Below are 21,922 nucleotides of genomic sequence, written 5' to 3' on the forward strand. Positions count from 1 at the left end.
GGCGCGAGCGCGGGGCCGGAAGCGGGGCGGGCGGCGGCGGCGGCCGCCATGAGCTTCCTCATCGACTCCAGCATCATGGTCACCTCCCAGGTACGCCGCTGCTGCGCGGCCCGGCCCGGCCCCCGCGCCCTGGAGCGGCGAGGGTGGGGGGTGCTCGCCGCGGCCTGGCCCGCCGCCCCCGCCGTCCCTCCGGCCGCGGCCGGGGCAGTGCGGCGGGGCGGGGCTTGCGGGCGCGCATGCGCCTCCCGGGGCGCGCGGAGCCGGCTGCGCGGCGGCGGGAGCTGGGGGCGGCCTCAGCGGCAGCGGTCTGGCCTCAGGCCTGGCCTGGCCGCCGCCGGGGCTCGCCCCGCTGCCTGGGCCGCCTCGGCACCGCGGAGGGAACGGCTCCGCGCCTGAACCATCCGCTCGGCGTTTGCCGCCCGCTGCCCAGCAGCAAAAGTGGAAAAAAAAATCTTCGTCGCTGCAAGTTCAAGGGGGGTTCGGCTGTTAGTTTGTCACGTTATGGCCGCCCGCCCTTTCCCGCCGCCTGAGCTCCTGCGGCGGGAGCAGATAAGCTGAATGCGTCTTTGGACTGCTTCCTGAGGCGTCACCGTGACCCTGGCTCTCGTGCACCTGTCAGGGTGTAATGCATAAAAATGTTCAATATCTTGTAACGTAGCATCACTTTATAAATTTAAATTTTCTTAGTCGGAACAGACAGGGAAGCTCATCGTGCTATTCTCTAGTACTTTGTTTCTGATATTCATCAAGAAGGCCAGTTATAGGCAGTTGGACCAGATGATCACTGTAGGTCCCTTCCAACTGAAATATTCTATTCTATTCTATTCTATTCTATTCTATTCTATTCTATTCTATTCTATTCTATTCTATTCTATTCTATTCTATCCCTGGTTTGCCCCTGCGGATTTTTCTTGTTTACAACTTCGGAAGATTTTTCATGATCTGCTTTAAAGAATTTAAAAAGAGACCACTATTTTATCTTAAATTCCTCCTCTATTGATCCATCAGCACTTTCTTCAGCTTTTTCTTTCTGCTGCCATCCAAATTATCTTTCAATTGGTCTTTGTTTTACACCAGCTGAATTCACCTAGGAGCCCTTTAAACCTTTTCATGTCATCCTATCTTTATCATTATGAAGTGGCTTGTGGTCTTAACATACTTGCAACTGCCCTATTGTTTTGTGGGAGGAAATACTGCCTCCTTCTTCATTAGCCTCCTTTGCTAGTAATTTATCTTGTCATTGTGTTCTCTCTGACCTTCCTCTCCTCTTGCTACCCTGCTCCCTCCTCAGTAAGCATCTAAATACACTTGCTTCCTCTCTGGCAACTGAGGTGGTCCAACTGTCCGCTTCTGCCAAAAGTGGAAGGTTCTGCTCCTTCAATTCCACTTTGCAGCAGAGTCATACTCTCTTACTTGTGCTCTCTCCAGTATTTGGTTAAATGAGTTTAACTGGATCACGGATAAGCTTCTGAGCTGGGATGAAATTTGGTTCTGCAGTGAGGAGGGATGAGCTGAGGCAAGAGAACCTTTCACCTCTCAGCTGCGGTTGGTTGTCTTATGTAGACTTTAGTGCACAACTCCATAGCTTTCCTGACAGTTTTCAGGACAGCTTTTGGCTATTTCTTAGAAGTACAATGTCCTCCTACTTGATAATGCTTTGATTTTTGCTCCTAACGTGCTTTTTCATTGTCAGTGGCTCGAATGTAGCTTTGATACTGTTAGTAATTCATCCAGAACGAAAACTTGCCCATTATTTGCTTTGCAAGATCTAACTTATCTAATTGCTTTTCTTTCATTTGTGATGTCAGCTTTGCATCTTCTCATCATCTTCAAAAGTGTCAAGTTTTTAAATATTAATATTTAAATTGCTGCATGTAATCATCAAATGCCCAAGAATTTTCTGACTTAACATGTCGCATTCACCTGCAGTGTCTTAGAGTGTGGACTGTTTCAATAATGTCTTTCTGTGCTTTTGTACATTCCCTAACACAAGGGAAATCTAATCTTCATATATAATTTCCTCTTATTATTATACGTGATCATCTCCTCATGTCTTTCTTCTACTCTATTTACTTCTTTTTGAAGAGTTTGTCTCTACCTTTTTCCTCCTTCCCACTGTTAAATGTGGAGTTAGTTTATGTAAATATCACTTGCTTATCATACTTCTTTAACTTACGACCTGCAGATACGAGGCTAATGCAATATCTTACCCTTTGTGCTATTAATTACTTTAAAGTCTGAAGTCCTCCTCAGACAAGTTTTGCCAGGTGTTACCAATCAGTGGACCTCATTCCTATTTCAGTTACTTCAAGGCAAATATATTTGATCTCCCTTGCCCAGTGTTCTGGGTATTCCATGTCTGGAAATCATGTTAGTCTGTTACCTTTGCCACTGCTGAGATCCAGTCACTCCTGATGCACAGCAATTCACAATGATTCTTGCATTTTTATCTTAGAAAATTTCCCGCCTCCACAGGGAGACAGAATGCTCTGGCCTTTTCCGTGTGCTCTGAGAAGAAATACTATCTCTGTCCCATGCTTTCTGACATATACTGATTTTTCATTTTGCTTTGGTCAAAGCTACCTTTCTAAAAAAAAAAATCTTCTGAATTCTGTTTTCGCTTGGGTTCTTTTAAATCATTACACTTGTTTTCAATCTTCTGAGGCATAGACGGGGCTACCCATGAAGGGCCTGAACACACAGTCTCCTTTTACTTTCTGGAGATGGGTAATTACAGTTTCGACCACGATGCTTAATTTGTATTTGTTTCATTTAAGTCATCTGCAAAACGTGATACTAAGTTTGCCTCTTCAGGTGTGTGTTGAAACTTAACTAAATTTTGTAAAGTGCTCTGAGAGCCATTGAAATGCAAAGCATTATTGGCTTGTCCTGCTTCACCTTCTTTGTCCATGTGGCTTTCTCCAGCTCCAGACTGTGGTTTGAGGCATTCAGCACTGCCTTTTCCATACCTTAGAGATGCTTTTAACACCTTTCACCCACACTGTGTCAGTGTGTAAGCAGATTTATTGGAAAGACCTCTCCAGAAGAACCAAATGCACTTCTAGTCTTAAACAAACAGCAGATATTGTTACAAAATTTACTCATCCCTAGAAGGTGTGTATCTTGTGGACACCCCGGTGGTTACTTGGCCTCCATTATTGTGTTTCCTGGAAAAACTATAAGCTGTAATTCCATAGATTGGAAGAGTGAAACAAGAAAGAACAGTGTCAAAGGATGCTGACAGGCCAGGAACTGAGGAATTCTGAGAGCTTGGGAATACAGACCTGGGCTGTCTTGACTGCATCTTCTGTAAGGGCATAGCTTTCTGTGTCTGCTACACTTGAATATTTAAAATATTCTTCCCTCCGTGGTATTGTGGCAAGTTTTAATCTTTTGTGGATCTTGGGTACTTTGGCCCAGCTCTTTTCCTTCCATTTGTTTCATCTACAATCAGTAGTGATGCAGCTTTGTATTTTGCAAGTTGTTGGATACAAATGTTAAGTGCTTTATCTTTTCTGCAGGTGCTGTTCTTTGGATTTGGGTGGCTATTCTTCATGCGTAAGCTCTTCAAGGATTATGAGGTGAGAATGGAGCTTTCATTATAAGTCTATATCTTAAAAGTTACAGAAATATTTTTAAAACAGCATTTGGCCTTTTTCCTCTTTTTAAGTCCTCTTGTCTTATTTTGAATTGTCTCTACAGTTACTTTCTTTTTAATTTTCTCTTTTGCTTCTATTGGAAAGACTCAAGATAATTGAGGAAGTGGATTCTTCTGGGACCAGTGAAAGTTTCCATATTGGGTACTTTTAAATTAAAAAAAAAATGGAGGAGGTGCAGGTGTAATAGGAAACTGTTTTGCCTTTTGCTTGAATAAGCCTGCCCTATGTAATTATAAAAGTTTTGAGACAAAATCGAATTCAGTGGTTACGTTTAAACTCGGTGAGGTGTGTTTATTGTGGCTGAATTGTTTGTGAGGGTTGGATGGGATAAAATTGCCGCATTCTCTTATCCCTAGAGTGGTATGAGAGAATATAGTCTAGGTCAGAGCTGGCTTAAGTGTGAGCCAAAATCAGACCCCGAAAGTTTTTCTGATCTTGTTTTTAAATCTAAGGTTAAGACCAAAGAGCTCTGTTAGCAAGGGTCTATCATTAGTCAAGTTGACATAGAGCATTGCGTGCTTGACGTCCCTTCTGTGTAAGGCATCTCTGTTACATGTGCCAATAGCTGCTATCAGTGTAATACTGAGCAACTTACGTTTTTGCCCTCTGCTTTCTGACAGGCTGTTGGTTTCTTCTATTTAAATAAAGGGCAAGGTCCTTGAAGCAAGAGACCCAGTTGTGTGCCATCGTACCTCGTGATTTGGTGTTGTTACCTCGGGGATATCCAGGATGCTGTTCTAGGAATGGAAATGCCTGATGTCTCTGGCTTGTTCTCTCCGTTGCAGGTGCGACAGTATGTGGTTCAGGTGATCTTCTCTGTGACGTTTGCCTTCTCTTGTACCATGTTTGAACTCATCATCTTTGAGATTTTGGGAGTGCTGAACAGCAGGTGAGTCTGGAAGCTCACTCAAGGACTAGCCTGCTTTGTGTTCTGCAGCATCTTCAGTCCAACTTGTAAATTAATGGATTAGTCTTGGATTGGGCAGATCAAGTGAGAAAATTGTCAACAACTCAATGAAGATGTTTGAACAGCAACATTTGCTTATTTGACAGGACATGAGACTAGAAGCCATAAGCTCCCGATTTTCCATGCAATTGCTATTAGTGTGGTCTAGGTCCTTAGGGCAAGGCTTTAGTCTTTGACTTTCTCCGTTTGTGGAGTTAAAAGAAATGATTTCTTTTATGGGAGTATTGTAAAGCTTCAGATCATGCTGAAGAGCACTTTTCAGATGTTAAGGACTATAGAAGCTATAAGCACTAGTTTTTCTGTGGTGGTCAGAGCAGTGACTAAGATGTGAAGCTAATTGTGGAGTGAAAACTACTTCTGTAATAATACAGTATTTGTGAATCAAAGGCGCATCCTCCCTTGACATAGGGTGGGGACTGCTACAAAAAGGACATGTTAAAAACCGTCTACTTCAGAAGTCAGTAGGAAAGAGAGGATAGAACAGTAACGTGTAGACACTAGCTGGGTTTCCTATTTATTCTCTCTCATCATACTAGTATAAGAGAGCAGTCAGAGGAGTTGAAAGGCAAGAAGTACAAAACTGATAAAAGGTAAGGTTAGTTCTGACTGTATGTTATTAATCTGTAGAGCTTGCAGCCAGAGAGATCACTGAGGAGAATGCTTTTATAAGCTTCAGTAAAGGGCTGGACATCAATCTAGATGAAAATGTTTGCCTCTGAATTAGCTAGGAAAAAGTGGCAAGGATCCTCGTAATTTCTTTTTCCCTGAGGCATAGAGGGTATGAGTTAATATTGGGAACAGGACATGTATTTTTCTATTCAAACTAAGTGAAAAGTCAGTTCAGCCAAGATGAATCTTATCTGCATTTCGCTAATCTCCTTTGGTCAGAGAAGTATTGATCATTTTGAGAGAGATATGTGTGTGTGTGTGTATTTTTAAATTCTTGCTTTCAATGTCTTGCAGATGAGACAACTCACTTTGAAGTGAAATGTTGAATTATGAACATTAAATATTTTTAATATTTTCAATGTGAATTAGCCCTTTTTTGACTCAGCCACTCATTACAAAATTAATTACTGCTTATACTTAGTTTTGATTTACTGTTCAACTAGATGAGTAGTAAATCAAATGAATCATGCTGCAATTGGCATTAGTCACCGTAGAAGATACAGTATTTGATAAAATAGCCCAGTGTGTTTTTCGGGATAGTTGTTAATTTTAAAATACACATTCTTGAGCTCTGTATTAAAATGCAAATGAAAAAACCAAAACAAACACCCCTGACCCCCCAACTCAAACAACAAAATCCAAAATATGCTATCTGCTAGGCCAATATTACTATCCAATGCTTGATGTAGTTGAGAGAATTGCATTGACAGGCAATTGTTTTTGAGAAATTTGTTGTATTATGGTAGCATGCTAATCAGTATTTTTGGCTTTATTTTAGCTCTCGATATTTTCACTGGAAGCTGAACCTGTGTGTCATTTTGCTCATCCTAGTCTTCATGGTACCCTTCTACATTGGTTACTTCGTTGTGAGCAATATCAGATTATGTGAGTACTTGGTTTATGGCAGTGGGGCTGCTAACCTGAGGCTACGCATACAGAAGAGAAGTAACTTCTGAGAGATGCGCTGGTCACTATCCCTGTAGCTCCCTCCTTCCTCTGGCTTTGTTCTGGATAGATAATTTCTCTTTGGAACTTAATGCTTTAGCATGAACTGTTTATTGAGCAGTTAGGAGATACCTGACCCCGACAAATGTAGCTTTTCTGTATGAATTTTGACAAAGTTGAGCACTTCAGAGTAACATTACTGGAATTTGTTCCTTTATTATTTTAAGCCTGCAGCCAAACCCTGGAACCCTTGGCTCTGTTGTTCTGCTGGGAGGTAAAGAAATGAGGCAGGGAAGCTCAATAAATCACTCTTGAGGCAGAAAAGCTCAATAAATTACTTTTGCTTTTTTTTTTTTTTTTGCTTACTACTGTCTGGATGAGGCCTCTTCCATGCGCTAATGGACACTTACCCTTGAGCTATTGATGTTCATTGCTCTTTTGTATTAAGCTTAGGCATGTAGGTTGGGAGTATTAAATGTGTAGTTTTGGCACGAAGGTGAAGTTTTCAAGTTTCATGTTCAGGATCGGACAAGAAAGATGCAGCTAAGTGATCCCTGGTTCACAGCGCAGCTCTCTTCACAGGGCTGTGGGGGCAGGGAAGCCAAAGTGGTGCATCACTGCATTAACTCTTGCAAACAGCTGTCTCTCAAATAGCTTGTCCTGTAGGAAGTGAAGGGGTGCATACTGCTCAATGTAGCTCTGTCAGTTGACACCTGTTTTGGCCACCTGTGCTCAAAGCAGCCTTTGGACCAATGTAGCAATTTTGCAAGCTAGAAAAAGCCCTAAAGGAAGAATGTCGTTAAAATATTGGTTTTTTCCTCTCTGTTAGTGCACAGACAGAAACTGCTTTTTGCGTGTGTTTTGTGGTTGACGTTCATGTATTTCTTCTGGAAGTTGGGGGATCCATTTCCTATCCTCAGCCCAAAACATGGTGAGTTTCATATTCTTGCTGATTCCTTCCCTCCTGAAAATAGGCTTTGTTATCTAACTTTTATCTTGGAGCTATTATTATCACAGCTCTACAGTTGGGACTGTAGAAAGTTCTTGCGACTGAGAGTCTGCTCTGCTTTGAAATCTGCGTTCTGAAGGTTGTCAGACTGACAGAAATGGGTGGATGCGTCTGAATTATTTGCATTAGTTTTCTCCCAGCACCACTGAAAAACTTTAGGAAAGTGAATGAGTCTTAACTGAACTTAAACTGTGTAAGAACACAGTGTACTTTTTGAGGACACAAAAAACTGCAGCTCCACTTGATCACAATTTTTATTCACTTGTTTCTTTTCTTGTGGAGACTAAAGCTAATTTATTTAAGAAGAGAATTGACATCATCTGACTTTTTTCAGTCAGGTTATTGTTTCTTGTGGCTGAAATCAGATCAGTTTAGCATAGGTGGCTGTCCAGTTGACAAAACGTGGCCAAGTGCCTAAACACCAGAGCCACGCAGACTGTAGCCAGCAACATGACTGGTACATACGCCGCCTGAGCCCAGAGGCAGTACAGTTGCATGGTACTAGAATGGTACGCCCTGCTGGATGCCAGAGCTATTTATGTGCAGAATTAGCTTGGGTATTTCTGCGTTGCAGTCATGGAACCAAGAGTATTTATAGTGTGAAGATGCTGCGTGTGCACTTGGGCTGGTTTGGTTCCAGCAGAGCTTGTTGGCATGTGCCTAACTGCTGTAAGGATTCTTCAGGCACCTAAGTGTGCTGAACGGTTGTAACACTGTGACTGTTCGTCACCTGGGTTCCCTTATCCCCTGCACTGGAAAATTGTTTGTGTATTGTTCTCAACAGGTGAAATTCAGTCAGTTTCACTCAAATTGGTGAATATGTCTGTCTGCAGAGGTAATGGTCAGCTTAATCTTTCTGTTCTCTAGGACCTACTTTAGTCTGTACCTAAGAGAAAAATTGAAGGATACCGACTGCTGTAGGGTCCGCTCACCCTTTCATTTGTGATCCAAAAACTTTCCTAAGAGAAAGTGTGTATTTGTGTTTTGTAATTGTGTCATTTGTCACTGAAATACAACAATTAGTATATAGCGCAGATCCCTCTGCCCAGTGTTTCATTGCCAAGAAAAACATGTATCCACTTTGAGTCGCAGAAGGCACTTGAGTTGACAGAATATAACAACCCAGTGGGACCTTAGCCATGGGGTTTAAAAGGTAATCCTCTTCAGATCACTGAAGAGGTTCTGTGAAGCTGTGTCACAACTGCAGATTTCCAAAACTGGTAGTGAGGTGTTTTGTATTTTTAACTTCTGCTTTACAGGATGATACCTCCACTTAACAGTTGTACAGTGCCTTATCCTGCCAGGTGTAGACATAAGGTTAAAACAAAGGATTCTATTTTTTTTTTTCCCCTGCTGTACTGCTGGGGCGCTGCTGTCCTGTATGTACGGACAAGGCTGCTGCAGGGCTTTGTCATGTGGCGGTGGCCCAATTCAGACAGGTGGGAACCTACTGTGGAGGGAGACGTGACAGGAGGCCATGCTTAATGAGCCCCTCACACTGTAGTATGTTACCTGTGGTGTCTTTCTCAGTGTGCCCCACCCTGCTCACCTGCATGACGGCGGTGTGCGGCGGCAGGGGAGTTGTGCGAACCAGGGGGCCCTTTCGGGTGCCTGCACTGGCCCCCTGTGTCACGGGGTGCCTTGCCTGGGGGTGGTGATGGCGGTGTGCTGCGGCTGGGAAATGCACCGCCAGTCAGCAGCCGTGGTTGGTCTGCAGCTTGTTTAATCGACCTGAGTTTGGGAGCTCGTAGTAGAAGGAAGGTTGTGCTTTACTCAATTACATTCTAGTATTCTAATAAAGCTCCTATCTTTATCTGTATTGATAAAACATTTGTTTTATCTGACCTGATCACAAGAGTGGGGTTGCTGTGAGTGTTGTGGGGAAGCATTGCTTTAACCAGTGGAATGTCATGTCATTTTGAAGGCACCTCTGTTTTAACTGCTGCTGTCTGACAGTGTGTGGGGCAAAAGGCCAGTGTATTGTAGCACATTCTGTAGCTCGTGTAAATCTCTATGCAGCTGCACATGACTGGGTGTCTCAGTCTCCCTTTGTGAAGTCTTTTTGCCTTGTTTTCATCATTTATTCCCCTTCTCTGAAGCATGAAATGTGGCTTGGCACTTGGCCATCTCAGCTTTGCAATCGTGTAAGCTCCAAATGTGCTGTGTGTGGCAGCTGCTCTATAACTACCTCCCTAAAAAGTGAGTGATGTTTAGTAGCACATGGCACTGTGTCCTGAGAAGACACGTTGAGGTCTGTGTTTAACGGCTGAAATGAATAAATGCAACTTCAGTGCTTGGTGTTGGTTACGGCACAGGCTGTATTATGTGAATATATGTTTTAGAGTCCTCTTGGTGCTGAGGTGGAATGCCTTGTTGGTGGTCACCTCAGCAATGTGTGTGTGTCCACAAGATGAATACTGAACAGCCAGGAGCAGCATAAGCTTCCCATGCTGTCATAACTCCACTGTCCTACAAGCACAAATTGCATCTGATCTGGAGGGGTCACTTCTAACAACAGTTGACAGGACAGGGCTCCTCGCTATGGTTCAGACATTTTTGGGCCAGTTTGCCAGGACAACTGATTTGGTAACTCTAATCTTGGTTATTGCAGAAGTGGCTTTGTGGAAGAGATGCGTCCTTTATTAGTGTCTGGTGGCTGATCTCTGTTCCCACCTCAGCAAAGTGCAGTGACGGGTGTTATTAATTTAGAACCAAATTATTGACTGTTAGGCCTCTCCCGATCTGTCTTAAGCTCCTACATAGCTAGAGTTTCCCATCCCTGTTTCTAAGCATGGAAACGTGCTTTCTGAGGGAGGCTTTCTACCTCTTTCTTCTCACAGTCCCTGTCTGTACTTCATATTACCTTGGTCATTGCAGTGAGAAATTGCAGTCGGATTCATTAAGCAGCTCCGTATGTGTGTTATGTTGTGAAGGGACCAAGTGTGGAGCAGCGTGAAGAGGGCAGGACTACTAATGCCGTGTTTTTCCTCTCTCAGGAATCCTGTCTATAGAACAGCTCATCAGTCGCGTGGGTGTGATTGGGGTGACACTCATGGCTTTGCTGTCAGGATTTGGGGCTGTCAACTGTCCATACACTTACATGTCCTACTTTCTCAGGTAACTGCAGCTTGTAAAATATTTTGTCCACCTTTTTGAGATTATTCTTCTACTTTTCCTGTGGCATTGATTCAAGTTTTTTCATCCTTTTTTTTTGCTGAATCTAGCTATGGCCATGTCTATGTGCTAGAACAGTTTCCATTGCTGAAGCATATTCTTCTTATACAGGCTTCTCTCTTCGTTGTTTCATGGGAATGTGCATATTTCCTCTGAAATGGGATAGCAGGCCTAATTGGGTGTCTTCATTTTCAGGAATGTGACAGATGCAGATATTCTGGCTCTGGAGCGACGACTCCTTCAGACTATGGACATGATTGTTAGCAAGAAAAAAAGGTGAGAAGGTAGCAGTAGCATGAAATGGTTTATTTCAAGGATTTCAGTCAGTATGGTATAAGATGGTTGTTGAAATTACCAAAATTATTAGTCCTGTCAAGGGTACGTGTTCCAGTGAAGCAGGTGGCTGAATTGAGTTGAGCTGTGCGGATACACAACTTTGTTTTTTTCCCAGAGGTGCACTAAATAGTACCCTTTCTTACTGCAGTGGCACAGATTAGGCTTTCAAGACAAATTGTAACTCTCTGATGGCACTTTGACTAGTCTGTAAGATGGGCACCTTTCTCTCCTGATGAGGCAGTGACCCTTAAGCCACCACAGCTGGCTCTTACTGGCGGTTTCAGTACAGAAATCGGTTCACACATGCTGAGTGCTCTCCTGCTCTGGTGTTTCCTGGTCAAAGCTGAAGCAGGCTAGTGAGCTGGTGTGGACACAGCTATATTCTTGCAAATGGCAAGGCTTACATTAGTTAAGTTTTGCAGAATTGCAAAACATTGCTAATGTGAATGTAGGGTAGTGCGCAAGCATGCCATCAGAATTCTGCTTTTGGTGGCTTAGCTTATTCCATGTGCCCTAAATGACAATGTAATTTCATTTACACTGAAAAGATTTTTGTCTGCTGTTATTTACGAATTACATATTGCATGCCTTACTAATTGTGCAGAATAAATACAATTATCATAGTCACTTCAAAGGTTTGACTGTCTGACACTGAATTCTGGTAGCAGTCCTCCAGACTTTACTTTTGGCATGCTACTGTTTTAATGGAACTTTTAAATGTATGACCAGGGATCTTGTAGGTGGTCTAACCTTGTTGAATTAGTCACCAGCATGTGTATCTACTGATCAGTATTAGCATATAGAAGTGGAGTTAAAGCATAACTTTTTTTTTTCGCCTTTGAAAATGTTAAGTGGTGAACAAATGTTACCTCGGTATTTGTGTGAGATGGTAAGTAGTGAGGGAATTTAATTACTCAGGTTTAATTGATTTAATTGACTAGGACCATATTAAAATATTGGCTTTGGAGTTGAAAGATACTGTGCAATGCTGCTTCTGACTCTGTGCTCTTCGGTTTTGTACAGTGGTTTTGGACTTCTGGTCCAGGGAGAGTGATGCTGGCGTAAAAGTAAGGATCTCTGGGACTTGTAACTGACTAATGCTTTCTTGCCTTCCTGTGGCCAGGAAATCTTCAGAATGTAGCAACTTTCTAACCATTATGAAGAGCCACGTAAAGCGTGTTAATTGCTTGGGAATTATACTGAAGTTCACGTATTTGTGTTTAAAACCAACCCCAAAAAATAACACCCCCCCCCCCGCCCCAAACTGTAGTCTCAGAAATGTGCAAGAAATAGCAGAAGCTTGAGTTCTGTAGATTTTGTTCTCTTTTTGCTTTGACAGGGAGCAGTGGCTTGCATAATTGGACTATTTGCTCATGTAAAGCAGAGCTTAAAAAGTTAGATTTGTATCAGTCCAAATGCAATCCAAATCATTTGGCAGAACAAGCGGCAATAGCAGTATTTTACAGAGTAGGGTAAACGCTATAGTTCCATAAATTGTCAGTTACTTGCTGGCCACCTTTTCAGCACTGCTGATAACTCAGTACGTATCAATGCATACAAGGGTTATAAGGCAATAGAACATAAAAGCTTTTTTGTTTTGTTTGCTGATCTTGACATTTCTTATCATACCAACCCTTATTCGTACTGGCTTCCTTGTCAGTAGGGAATAGTTGTTGAAAGTTGTTTTCCCTGATACTTTTTGCACAGGAATTATTGTTCTCTCCTTCCTGCGTGTAATTGAGTAAAGCCTTATGGAAACTCACCTCTAAGGTTGGCAGGTTCTTTATATTCATCCTTGCAAATATGACATAACTAAGCCTCAGGTTTGAAATGCCTAGAGTCTGTGACACCATTGCTTCATTTGGTTCATGTTAGAGTCAAATCAGGCTATCTGACATAGATGTATCACATATCTACACAGGCAAAGTGTGTGGTTTCTGCCTGTGGATCTTTTCTGTGAGGTCTCCAGAACTCGTGACTACTGTGTGGGTACAGAGATCTCTGCCACCTCTCAAAAGAAAAGATTTGCCTTTGTATACTTAGAGCTTTGAGCTTCGCCTTGACATAGCTGCATTTTTGCTGCAATGCTGTGGATCATTTGGGATGGAACATGTGAATCGGGTACCGGAAAGAAAGCAAGGATTAAAAATGGAATTCTTATATTTGGCAGCTATCAGGATGAATTGAATCGTTCTAGGATCTCTGTTATTTGTAGTCTGTGGCCGTATGTGCTTTTGTGTGTGTTATGTGGGGTGCCCCAAGGGTGTTTCTTTTCCTGGGTGTGGAGGAGTGAATTTTTTTTAATTTTTTTTTTTTATTGCACTGCTTATCAACAACCTTGAAGAGGGCTCGGTGCCAAATGTAGCAATACGGGCTGCAGCTACAAGAAAGGGCCTAAACACTGTCGAATCATGGATCGCCTTGACAATCCTATGAATAGTTTTCAGCTTAGGAGTGGATAACCAGCTCACAAATTTCAATGGGGAGAAATGTGAGGGAATGAGGCCAGAAGCCAGCACTGCTCGTGGGGATTATGCTGTGGTGCACATGGGAGTGTGAGGGACAATATGCAGCTGCTGCTGTAGTGTTGGAATTAGCTTTAGGAGTCACGTTCAGATCGCCTGAAGCATCCAGTGGTTCAGTCCAATAATGGATTTCTGTGTTTCTGCTTCATAACAGCTTGTCATGCAGCCCAGTAGTGAGTGACAGCATATCAGGGAGTGCTGCTGCATACCATCCAGCGCTCACAGTTCTGTGGAGGAGGCGGATGTGCAGCGATAAAGAAGAGGTGTTCCAGGGGAGAGAGGAGCATGAGAAGTCTTCCAATTCCTGAACTTGAGATAGCACAGTCATGTGTTTGAGGAAAGGAAGGCGACTAATCATATGACTGAGAAATACATTTGAATTTTTATTTTTAATTGAGTTTAAATCCCTTTAAGGATTGAAGCAGGATCCTGAATGGAAATCTTGGGAAGAGTCTCATTGAATCTTGCTTGATTAGATCTGGGCTCTACTCCAGAGCTAATCAAGATAATGTTATGAAGCAAGATTGGTGCTAAGGGAAAAAAAACTAGGGGCATCTGTTTGCAGTGAATTTAGTTTAACAGTGTCTTCTAAGGAACTGGTTTTAGGGGGTTTTGGGTTATTTTTTTTGTTTTGATTTTTTATAAAATACTTTATTCCTAAGGACTTGTTTTCTGTTCTTTCAGGATAGCAGTGGCTCATAGGACAATGTTCCAGAGAGGAGAAGTGCATAACAAACCCACTGGCTTCTGGGGAATGATAAAAAGCGTTACAACATCTGTTGCAGGCAGTGAAAGTATCCTTCATCTGCATGCTGGCACCTGCCTTGTGAGGTGGCTCCAGCTTTCTTCTGTTTTAAAAGGAAGAGTGTTAGTTGGGCCAGTTACAAAGCATTTGTGTTTCAACACATTTCAGCAGTCTGAGCAAAAGGCTTAATGTCTCCTGGGAAGTTTGTTCTCTGGCACTGTACTGCCTGACCTTTTGCCCAGGGGTTGGATGCATAGATTTACTGTGACACAGTCGGGAGTTGTATGCTGCTACCCTGCCCTATAAATGTGCTGTTGCATCACCGTGGTTGAGGTGTACAGCAGATCTCAGGACAGGTGTGCACACTTACGGTGTCACGTTGCAGATGGCTACCCCGTCACATCACTGACGTGGGAGGCAACTTTCTATTCTGGTGTATCCTCTGCTCGTATGACTGACCTGCATGCGTATTTTTCTCGTAACTTGAAATATGCTCTTCTGGGTTGGGGAACCCGTGATGTACACGAGCAAAACAATGGGGTTGGCTGAGGTGCTGGAACAATTTATCTAACCTATAGTTAGTTGGCTTTCTGGCCATGTTGGAAAGCTGTGAGAAAAAGAGGGGCAGGAAGCAACTTGTTGATGAAATAAATTGTTCTCGTGATACAGGCTGGTCGCTGGCACTATAGCGGTGTGACAAAAGGGTGGATAGGAACAGGTGAACAGAACTTGCTCTGCCCATATGAAAGCAGTAGAAGGAATCTGTTGGGAGTTACAAAGGTCTGTATTTCTCTAACTTACAGTTGCCTACCAGCAATTTCTGCCAGACCACCTAAATAGTGCAGTTTGCATATTTAAGGCTGAGGACTCTTCTTCCTCTCCTTTCCCACTAGCTGTTAAAATCAGAATTTGGCTATTTGACAAGACCCTTCATAATAATCACTAATCTCTTGGAGCAGTTACTCAGCAGTTTTTTTTATGAAGATGGTATGAGAGTGACATATTGTGAGATGCACTTCAGTGAGAAGGGAAACTGCTCAAAGTGGGGCAGCAGTTTTCGAGAGCTCTGGTTCTATTCTGCAGTGTGTTCCCCAGGCAGAGAAATGAAGAGCTTGTTGCGTGACTGCCTAAATACTGTGTACTGCCTACCTTCTTAAAATGGAGTAGTGTGCAATATATGTATCCTTGAGATTTCTTTGAGTGCAGGATTAACAAGGAGCATTAAGACAATCAGAAAACTGATCCGGATGAAGAAAGTGGTCAGAACATTAGGTGTGGCCCTGGGGCTGAAGGTGGGGAATGTTTTGTTTTTAATGACGAATTTGTGACGTATTCTAGACTTGACTATGCTGGTTTGCCAGATCTGTCCCTTATCCAGCAAGAAGTGGATGCCCTAGAAGAGCTGAGTCGGCAGCTTTTTCTGGAAACTGCTGACTTGCATGCAACAAAGGTACACAGCAAAGTAACTGCCCAGATGGGTGTTGGGAGGCCAGAGTAGTTCAAAAGAGAATGTATGTTACAAGAAATTGAATGCTGTTCAGCAGGTAAATGTTGAAATGTGATGCGGTGGAGTGAGGATCCGCTTTAATTTTGGGTCTAGATGGCAGTTTCTTTCCAGTTCAGGTACATACCGGAGTATGCCTCATGTCCCTAAAGCCATTCAGAAACTTTTGAATAAAAAAATGTTGAGTTCAGAAACATTTGAATTAAGAGGTGTAGAAGGATAAAGCTGTGTTTGCTACTATTGGTGCTCCATTAAAATTTTGTGTTATGGGTGATTGTGGAAATTATATTTTTTTTGTGTCTGTTCTGTTCCCCCTCCCTCCTTCTGTATTTCCAGGAGAGAATAGAGTACTCCAAAACTTTCCAGGGAAAATACTTTAATTTTTTGGGTTATTTTTTCTCCATCTACTGTGTCTGGAAAATCTTCATGGTATGTAAATGTTTTAATGTGTTTTATGTGGACATATGCAAATGTCACACCCTGCATAGATTATGCTATACGTGCAGTTCATCAAGTAATGCTCTGGTTTCCTTAAAATCCTGCTTCTGGAAATTCTGAAAGAAGCTGACTCTTGATTGAAGTAAAGCTTTGGATCTGTCTTTTTGTACAGAGCATTAGATGAGCAATTCTTACATGCTTCATTCTGCACCTTCTTAGACAGTCCGACCTCCCTCTGTCCCTTTGTTTGGGGATACAAAGTGAGAGTCCTGCATGTGTCTCACATGTAACAGTGAGGTATGCTTTTAGTTTCTTGTTTGAATGTAAGTCCATCTCTCTCTTGCAGGCAACCATCAATATTGTATTTGATCGTGTGGGAAAGACTGATCCAGTCACAAGAGGAATTGAGATCACTGTAAATTATCTGGGAATCCAGTTTGATGTGAGACTTTATTAATTCTTACAGACTTTTCAGCAGTTCCTATCTTATCTAAATAAAATCATACTGCTGATAGGGAGAGGGTGGTAGAGGCCTGAGAATGTGTCTTTGACTTCTGATTTATTGAGGAGGAAGGGAAGATGCACCATGAACTTTGCTTTCACACTGATTGTATGCTGCGTTGGTAATGTGGTCTTGCCAGAGAGGCAGTGATTTGCTTGTTTGTTTTGAGCAAATGGAAACACATTAGTCAACTTGCTTAGATTAATACATTTACTGCAGAGTAATTACGTTTGCTCGTGCACATAGGTGTTCTGTCATTTACACTTTTAAAATATATCCCTGTGAATACAGGGTTCTTTGTGATTGGTGTAAGCTAAATCTGTTTTTATCATGTCTTTGGAGAAAATAATTGCTAATATGTTTGTGAAAATGTCTGTTGTATAAACCTGTCTACAATGGATATCTCTACAATTAGGAAATAAGAAGAATTGGCAGCTATAAGATGTGTAAATGGGGTTAGTGTTAGAGATTTAACTGTATTCTTCTTGTTGATACAGGTGAAATTCTGGTCTCAGCACATTTCCTTTATTCTTGTTGGAATAATTATTGTTACCTCTATCAGAGGATTGTTAATCACACTTACAAAGGTAAGAGCCAGGACTCGTCTGTGGTTTTGGACCAGGAAAGCTGTTATCAGATCTTTAACTTTAGAAGGGACAAATACAGTATAAACTTTCAATACACATTTATGTTTTAAATATCGGAATATAAATACTGGCAGAGGGAGGAAGGGAGGAAAATTACCTTCTGCAGTATATTTCCCCACTCAGTCTCTCTTGCTGAAGAGATGTAGATGTTAAATGAGATGTTAAATGTAAGCAAGGGTTCAGAATGATGCTGTAGCAAGGGCTTATTAGCAAGGTTGATGAGATGGTGATTAAAAGAACTTAGATTGCTTAATTTGAGCTGCTGGTAGCACTGGAAAGGCATGGGACTCATTGTCTTGACCTGGCTTTTGGTACCTAAGCTTAAACTTCAATCTATATCATTATATGACTTTTACCACATGGCGCCACTGGCTTAGGGAGATTCATGTTTAACACTAAGACTGCAGATCTCTGAAAGCAGGGTACATGAACTCCTCCAGAAAGTATGTTTTTTATTGTTTTTTTAAAATGAAAACATACTGAATGGTATATACCTTTCATGCTGACATAAGGCACATCAGACTTATCTGATTGCTTATTTCCGGTGCTTTTTTTTGTCTTTTCTAGTTCTTCTATGCCATTTCCAGCAGCAAGTCCTCCAATGTTATTGTTCTGCTTTTAGCACAGATAATGGTGAGTATGTAGAACCATGGGCACGCCTACAAACATTTATGCATGCATACATATTTGTGTGTGTGTACATATACACATAATAAAATTTTTGTGTGCTGACCCATATTAGCCACATAGCCAACTGTGCAACAATAACTGCTTTTTCTTTTTTAATTTGCAGGGTATGTACTTTGTGTCATCAGTGCTCTTGATCCGGATGAGCATGCCTCTAGAGTATCGCACTATTATTACAGAAGTCCTGGGAGAGCTCCAGTTCAACTTTTATCATCGCTGGTTTGATGTGATATTCCTAGTTAGTGCGCTGTCTAGTATCCTCTTTCTCTATTTAGCACACAAACAAGCCCCAGAGAAGCATATGGCCCTCTAAGTAAGGACTGCAGTCACGCACTGCTCCCTGTCCTTTCAGCTGCACTGCTGCAACTCCTGTGGACTGCAAAACTTGGAGAGCCAGGATTATTCTGTGTGCTCCAGCAGTAACCGGCTCTTTGAACTTCCACACATGTCATCATCAAGCTCTGTGGCTCATTTTGTTAAAGTGCCGCAGCTTGAAGCAAAGGGGATGCACATATTGAATGTGAGATAGTTTGCTGCCAAGGACTAAGGGCACTCCTTTTACTGTTAGAAGATCATCTTCACAGAAGGCGCCAAGGAAATGTGATTTTTGTTTCGAAAATCGATTCATAATTGGGATTCAGAAGACAGCAATTCTGGTGTTGAATGTTTGAGTCTGTGGAATTAAATAAGCTTTTGTAATATCTTATGCACGCATCACAATTGTTTTTTGTCAGCCCCAAAGATTTGGCTGGAAGTGAGCTAGAAATTTGCTGTCTGGCAGAAGTGAAGTTGAGAGAATTTCACTGCATTTCTGTAGGGAGTGTATGCTAGTGCGTATCACTAGTACCTACTGTCCTTAGGAGCTGGAGATTAGCTTTCTGTTGCTGAGTCTCAACTTTATTTTCTCTCCCTGCATAAATGGAACTGAGGTTTTGGATTTTTCTTTGCTGGAGTTCAGTGTGAAGTCAAAGACCACAGTTATGCCTTGTTTACCTTACATGTTACAAATTTAGTTTACCTTATATGCTGTAAATTTGGTGTTCCCCACAACCTGTGTATTCTTCTACAGTAGCCCTTCTTGATGTAATTCAAGGCATAAAAGTAAATTTTATTCATGTGACTTAAGCTCGTAGCTTTCCATAGCCACTCTCCTATGCTTTGTTTATTTTAAAATTGTTCTGGAACATAAACCATAGGTAGTAAGAGTATGACCCTAGGGGGAGAAAAATAGCCACTCTAAACAGTTTATTTCTGTGTTGCCTTTGGTGTACAGCAAGGAGGCAAAGTATAAGGCAGCAGTATTACAGAGACATTCATGTCACATTCAAGACAACATGTTGTTGGCTTGGAGTTGGACAAACCTGCATGACTGAATTATGTACGCTCTTCTAATTACTGTGATCCACAGCTGTATGCAGAGAAGAGAGAATAGTGCTTAAATGTCTTGAGCTGTGAAGTTAGCTTAATATCTGAAAGAAATTTCTGCAATGTTAGCAGGAGAAAAGAGCATAATGCACAGAGTACATTGGCTTAAGCCATTTCACAGCAGTTGTAGTGCTGCAAGTGTAGCATAGAAGAGTCGCCACAGAGATTGAGTTGACTTGGATCGGGGGAGAACTGCCTCTCCTGGGAGATGGGGAGAAATCAGTTGCTCTTTATTAAGAGCTTATCCTTAAAATGCTAAGATGCTTATGAATCTATAAAACGCTTCCACCTTCTGATGCAATATACTTAATTATATGCTTCTTGTTATTTAAGTCTTTACAGAAGTGACTAAGTGCCCGCTTTACAAGGCAGAAAGCAAATGAAGTACAATTGCAGTGTGTCAAATGAATGCAAGTTACACTGAAGCGTTTATTTCAGGCAGCTGCATTTCAGCAAGAGATTGCAGTCCTTTACAGGTATGGCACTCCCAGGAATAGTCAAGTTCTGGGAGGTGTAGTAGCAAAGAATGATTGAAGAAAGAGGATTTGGAAGGTTTCTTTTTTTGTTCTTGGCATAGTTTGTCTCCTCAGAACTTTGTGTCATCATTGTTGTCACTGTCTGCTCTTGTAGAGGCAGCTGATTGTGAAGAGGAGGATGAGCTTGCCTGCAGAGGAGTAACAAATACGTTCTGATTATTTTTAGTTTGTAAACATGCTTGATAGCCTGCAGTGTTAGGAAGGACTCCTATTTTCATCTCTACTAATAATGTACTTGTTTGGATGGCAGAATGAGCCAACAAATGTGATTTTTGTTGTTGAAGTGCTTTCTGGTTAAGTACATTTAGAGAGAAATCTGTTCAATGGAGGTTTCCTATTGTTTAATTTCCATACCTGCTGAATTTGCACACAAAAGTGGTGCTGACTTCAGATCTGCAAAATGCAGCTTGGTGACTAAGAAACTTGAAAAAAACTTGCAGCTGGACATTTGCAGACAAGGGTAATGAAAAATTCATATGAGACAGTATTGGTCTTATTCTTGTCTGTCTTTTGCATGATCAGAAAAGAAACATTTAAATATTTAAGGCTGACCACAAAGGATTCAAAATGACTGATTAAAGAAGAAATACCTTCCTGCTTTTCTGACTTCTGTCATGCTTCAGATTCTTTCTAATGGCATAAAGTGAGTTAAATAATTTCGAACACCACATTTCTTAGAAAATGTCATCATAATCTATCAGTTGCTCTTTCTTCTACAAAATGATCTGTTTTGAAATATTTCACCTGATTTCCCCAAAAGTGATTGATGCTTTATGATGTATTTAAGCACTTTTTTCCCTGCACTTTCAGGATTGTATTGTCTGTTTCCCATCTTCATTAAGGAGTACGTATTTGGATTATCTTGTGCCATAAAATGTATGTGCATCGTTTCTGTGATTTAATGTTGCATTAAAGATACTCACCTGTATTATGTGTGGGGAAAGGAAGAGTTGTTTTATGATAATCAGACCACAGCTTCCCATTTAATAACATAGACTGACTTGTAAAAATCCAGGCTCAAGTTAAAAATCGTAGTTCAGGAATACATACTAGCTGAAAAAAGTTCTTTTACTATCCCCTAGATGATCCCTTAACACGTGCTTAATGCAGTATTACTCACCCGTTCCCTTGGTTCAGGTGAGTTTCTTTCTGGCTCTGACGGATGGTTTTCTGTATAAGCAGGAGGTTCAGAAGTGTCGTGGACTGGATCTGCCATAGAAGCTGTGATGGGCATGTTCTGGTCCTGGAAATATTTGTAAGCATCTTTGCTGCACACCAGTAGTGTTAGTCTGTCACCACTGTCTTGGATTCTTGACACCACTTTGTCATAGGATTCATTAATCACATTCACTCCATTCACTTCCACCAAAAAGTCATTATTTTCAACACCTGCTGTGTCAGCTGGCCCATGGTTTTGTACCTGCAAAGGCAAGTTCAAACTGTGGTATTAGCATAAAAGTGGGAAAGATACATTAACAACTGATGGTTGGCTAGACTATTGTGTTACTGCTTTCCTTACAAGATAGCAAAATAAGCATGGGGAAGGGGGAATTTGTGTGTCAGAAGTGAATTGGGAAAGGCAATAGGCCTAGATGTAGTTTGAGATTTAAGATGTCTTGATTTTGGTAGATTTTTGTTCTAGAAATATGGCACGGCAGAATCACGAAAACAGGTGGAAACCCAATTTTCTGATTATTTGCAGGTCCCTGTCCAGGAACTTTAAAGTTAACTTTACTACATTTCACAGATTCCGTAGTACTTAGTAATGAGTGGAACCCCTCTTCTCAGGAAAGCTGAAGGCACAGACATAATTTGAGATAGCAGAGGTTTGACTTTGTCAGCTGTGGAATTCAGAGAAGGGGGGTAGAGTGGGATGAAGGTGTCTCTCACATTTAGGGTGTTCTACACTCAAAAAAAACTTATTTACTAATTTTAGCATGCCAGCTTCACGAATAAAAGCAAAAAATCATGCAAAAGCTGGATTCCCCTTCCCTTTAGACATCGAACAGAATGAGGAGTGTTTTCTGGTGCTTATTTTTTGTCTTGGTCCTACAGTGTCAGTCTGACTTTAACAATTGCAGCTCTTATCTGAGAGCACTGGAGAAGAGACTTGTCTTTTGTGGCTTTTGTTGAATATATTTGCAGGACAGAAGG

At 41.6% G+C, this 21,922-nt stretch overlaps 2 protein-coding genes across 2 annotated transcripts in view; one reads left to right on the top strand and one right to left on the bottom strand.

The window, feature by feature from the left end:
• GPR89B (G protein-coupled receptor 89B) lies at nucleotides 1–20,696 on the top strand. The gene is made up of 14 exons (XM_074857783.1): nucleotides 1–90; nucleotides 3,522–3,581; nucleotides 4,445–4,548; nucleotides 6,074–6,180; nucleotides 7,070–7,171; nucleotides 10,246–10,366; nucleotides 10,619–10,699; nucleotides 13,969–14,078; nucleotides 15,391–15,479; nucleotides 15,870–15,962; nucleotides 16,318–16,413; nucleotides 16,971–17,060; nucleotides 17,688–17,753; nucleotides 17,914–20,696. The coding sequence occupies exons 1-14, from the start codon at nucleotides 49–51 to the stop codon at nucleotides 18,118–18,120; spliced, it is 1,368 nt and encodes a 455-aa protein (XP_074713884.1). The 5' UTR covers nucleotides 1–48; the 3' UTR covers nucleotides 18,121–20,696.
• The window catches only part of PDZK1 (PDZ domain containing 1), a 10,907-nt gene continuing 8,741 nt past the window's right edge, over nucleotides 19,757–21,922 (bottom strand). The window contains exons 8-9 of the mRNA XM_074857770.1: nucleotides 20,889–21,188; nucleotides 19,757–19,896 (exon numbers count right to left, since the gene is read on the bottom strand). Coding sequence (XP_074713871.1) covers nucleotides 19,819–19,896; nucleotides 20,889–21,188 — 378 coding nt within the window. The 3' untranslated portion in view covers nucleotides 19,757–19,818. The remainder of the gene's footprint in view (nucleotides 19,897–20,888; nucleotides 21,189–21,922) is intronic.

Source organism: Strix uralensis, chromosome 2 (assembly GCF_047716275.1).
Source record: "Strix uralensis isolate ZFMK-TIS-50842 chromosome 2, bStrUra1, whole genome shotgun sequence".
NCBI classification, from domain to species: domain Eukaryota; kingdom Metazoa; phylum Chordata; class Aves; order Strigiformes; family Strigidae; genus Strix; species Strix uralensis.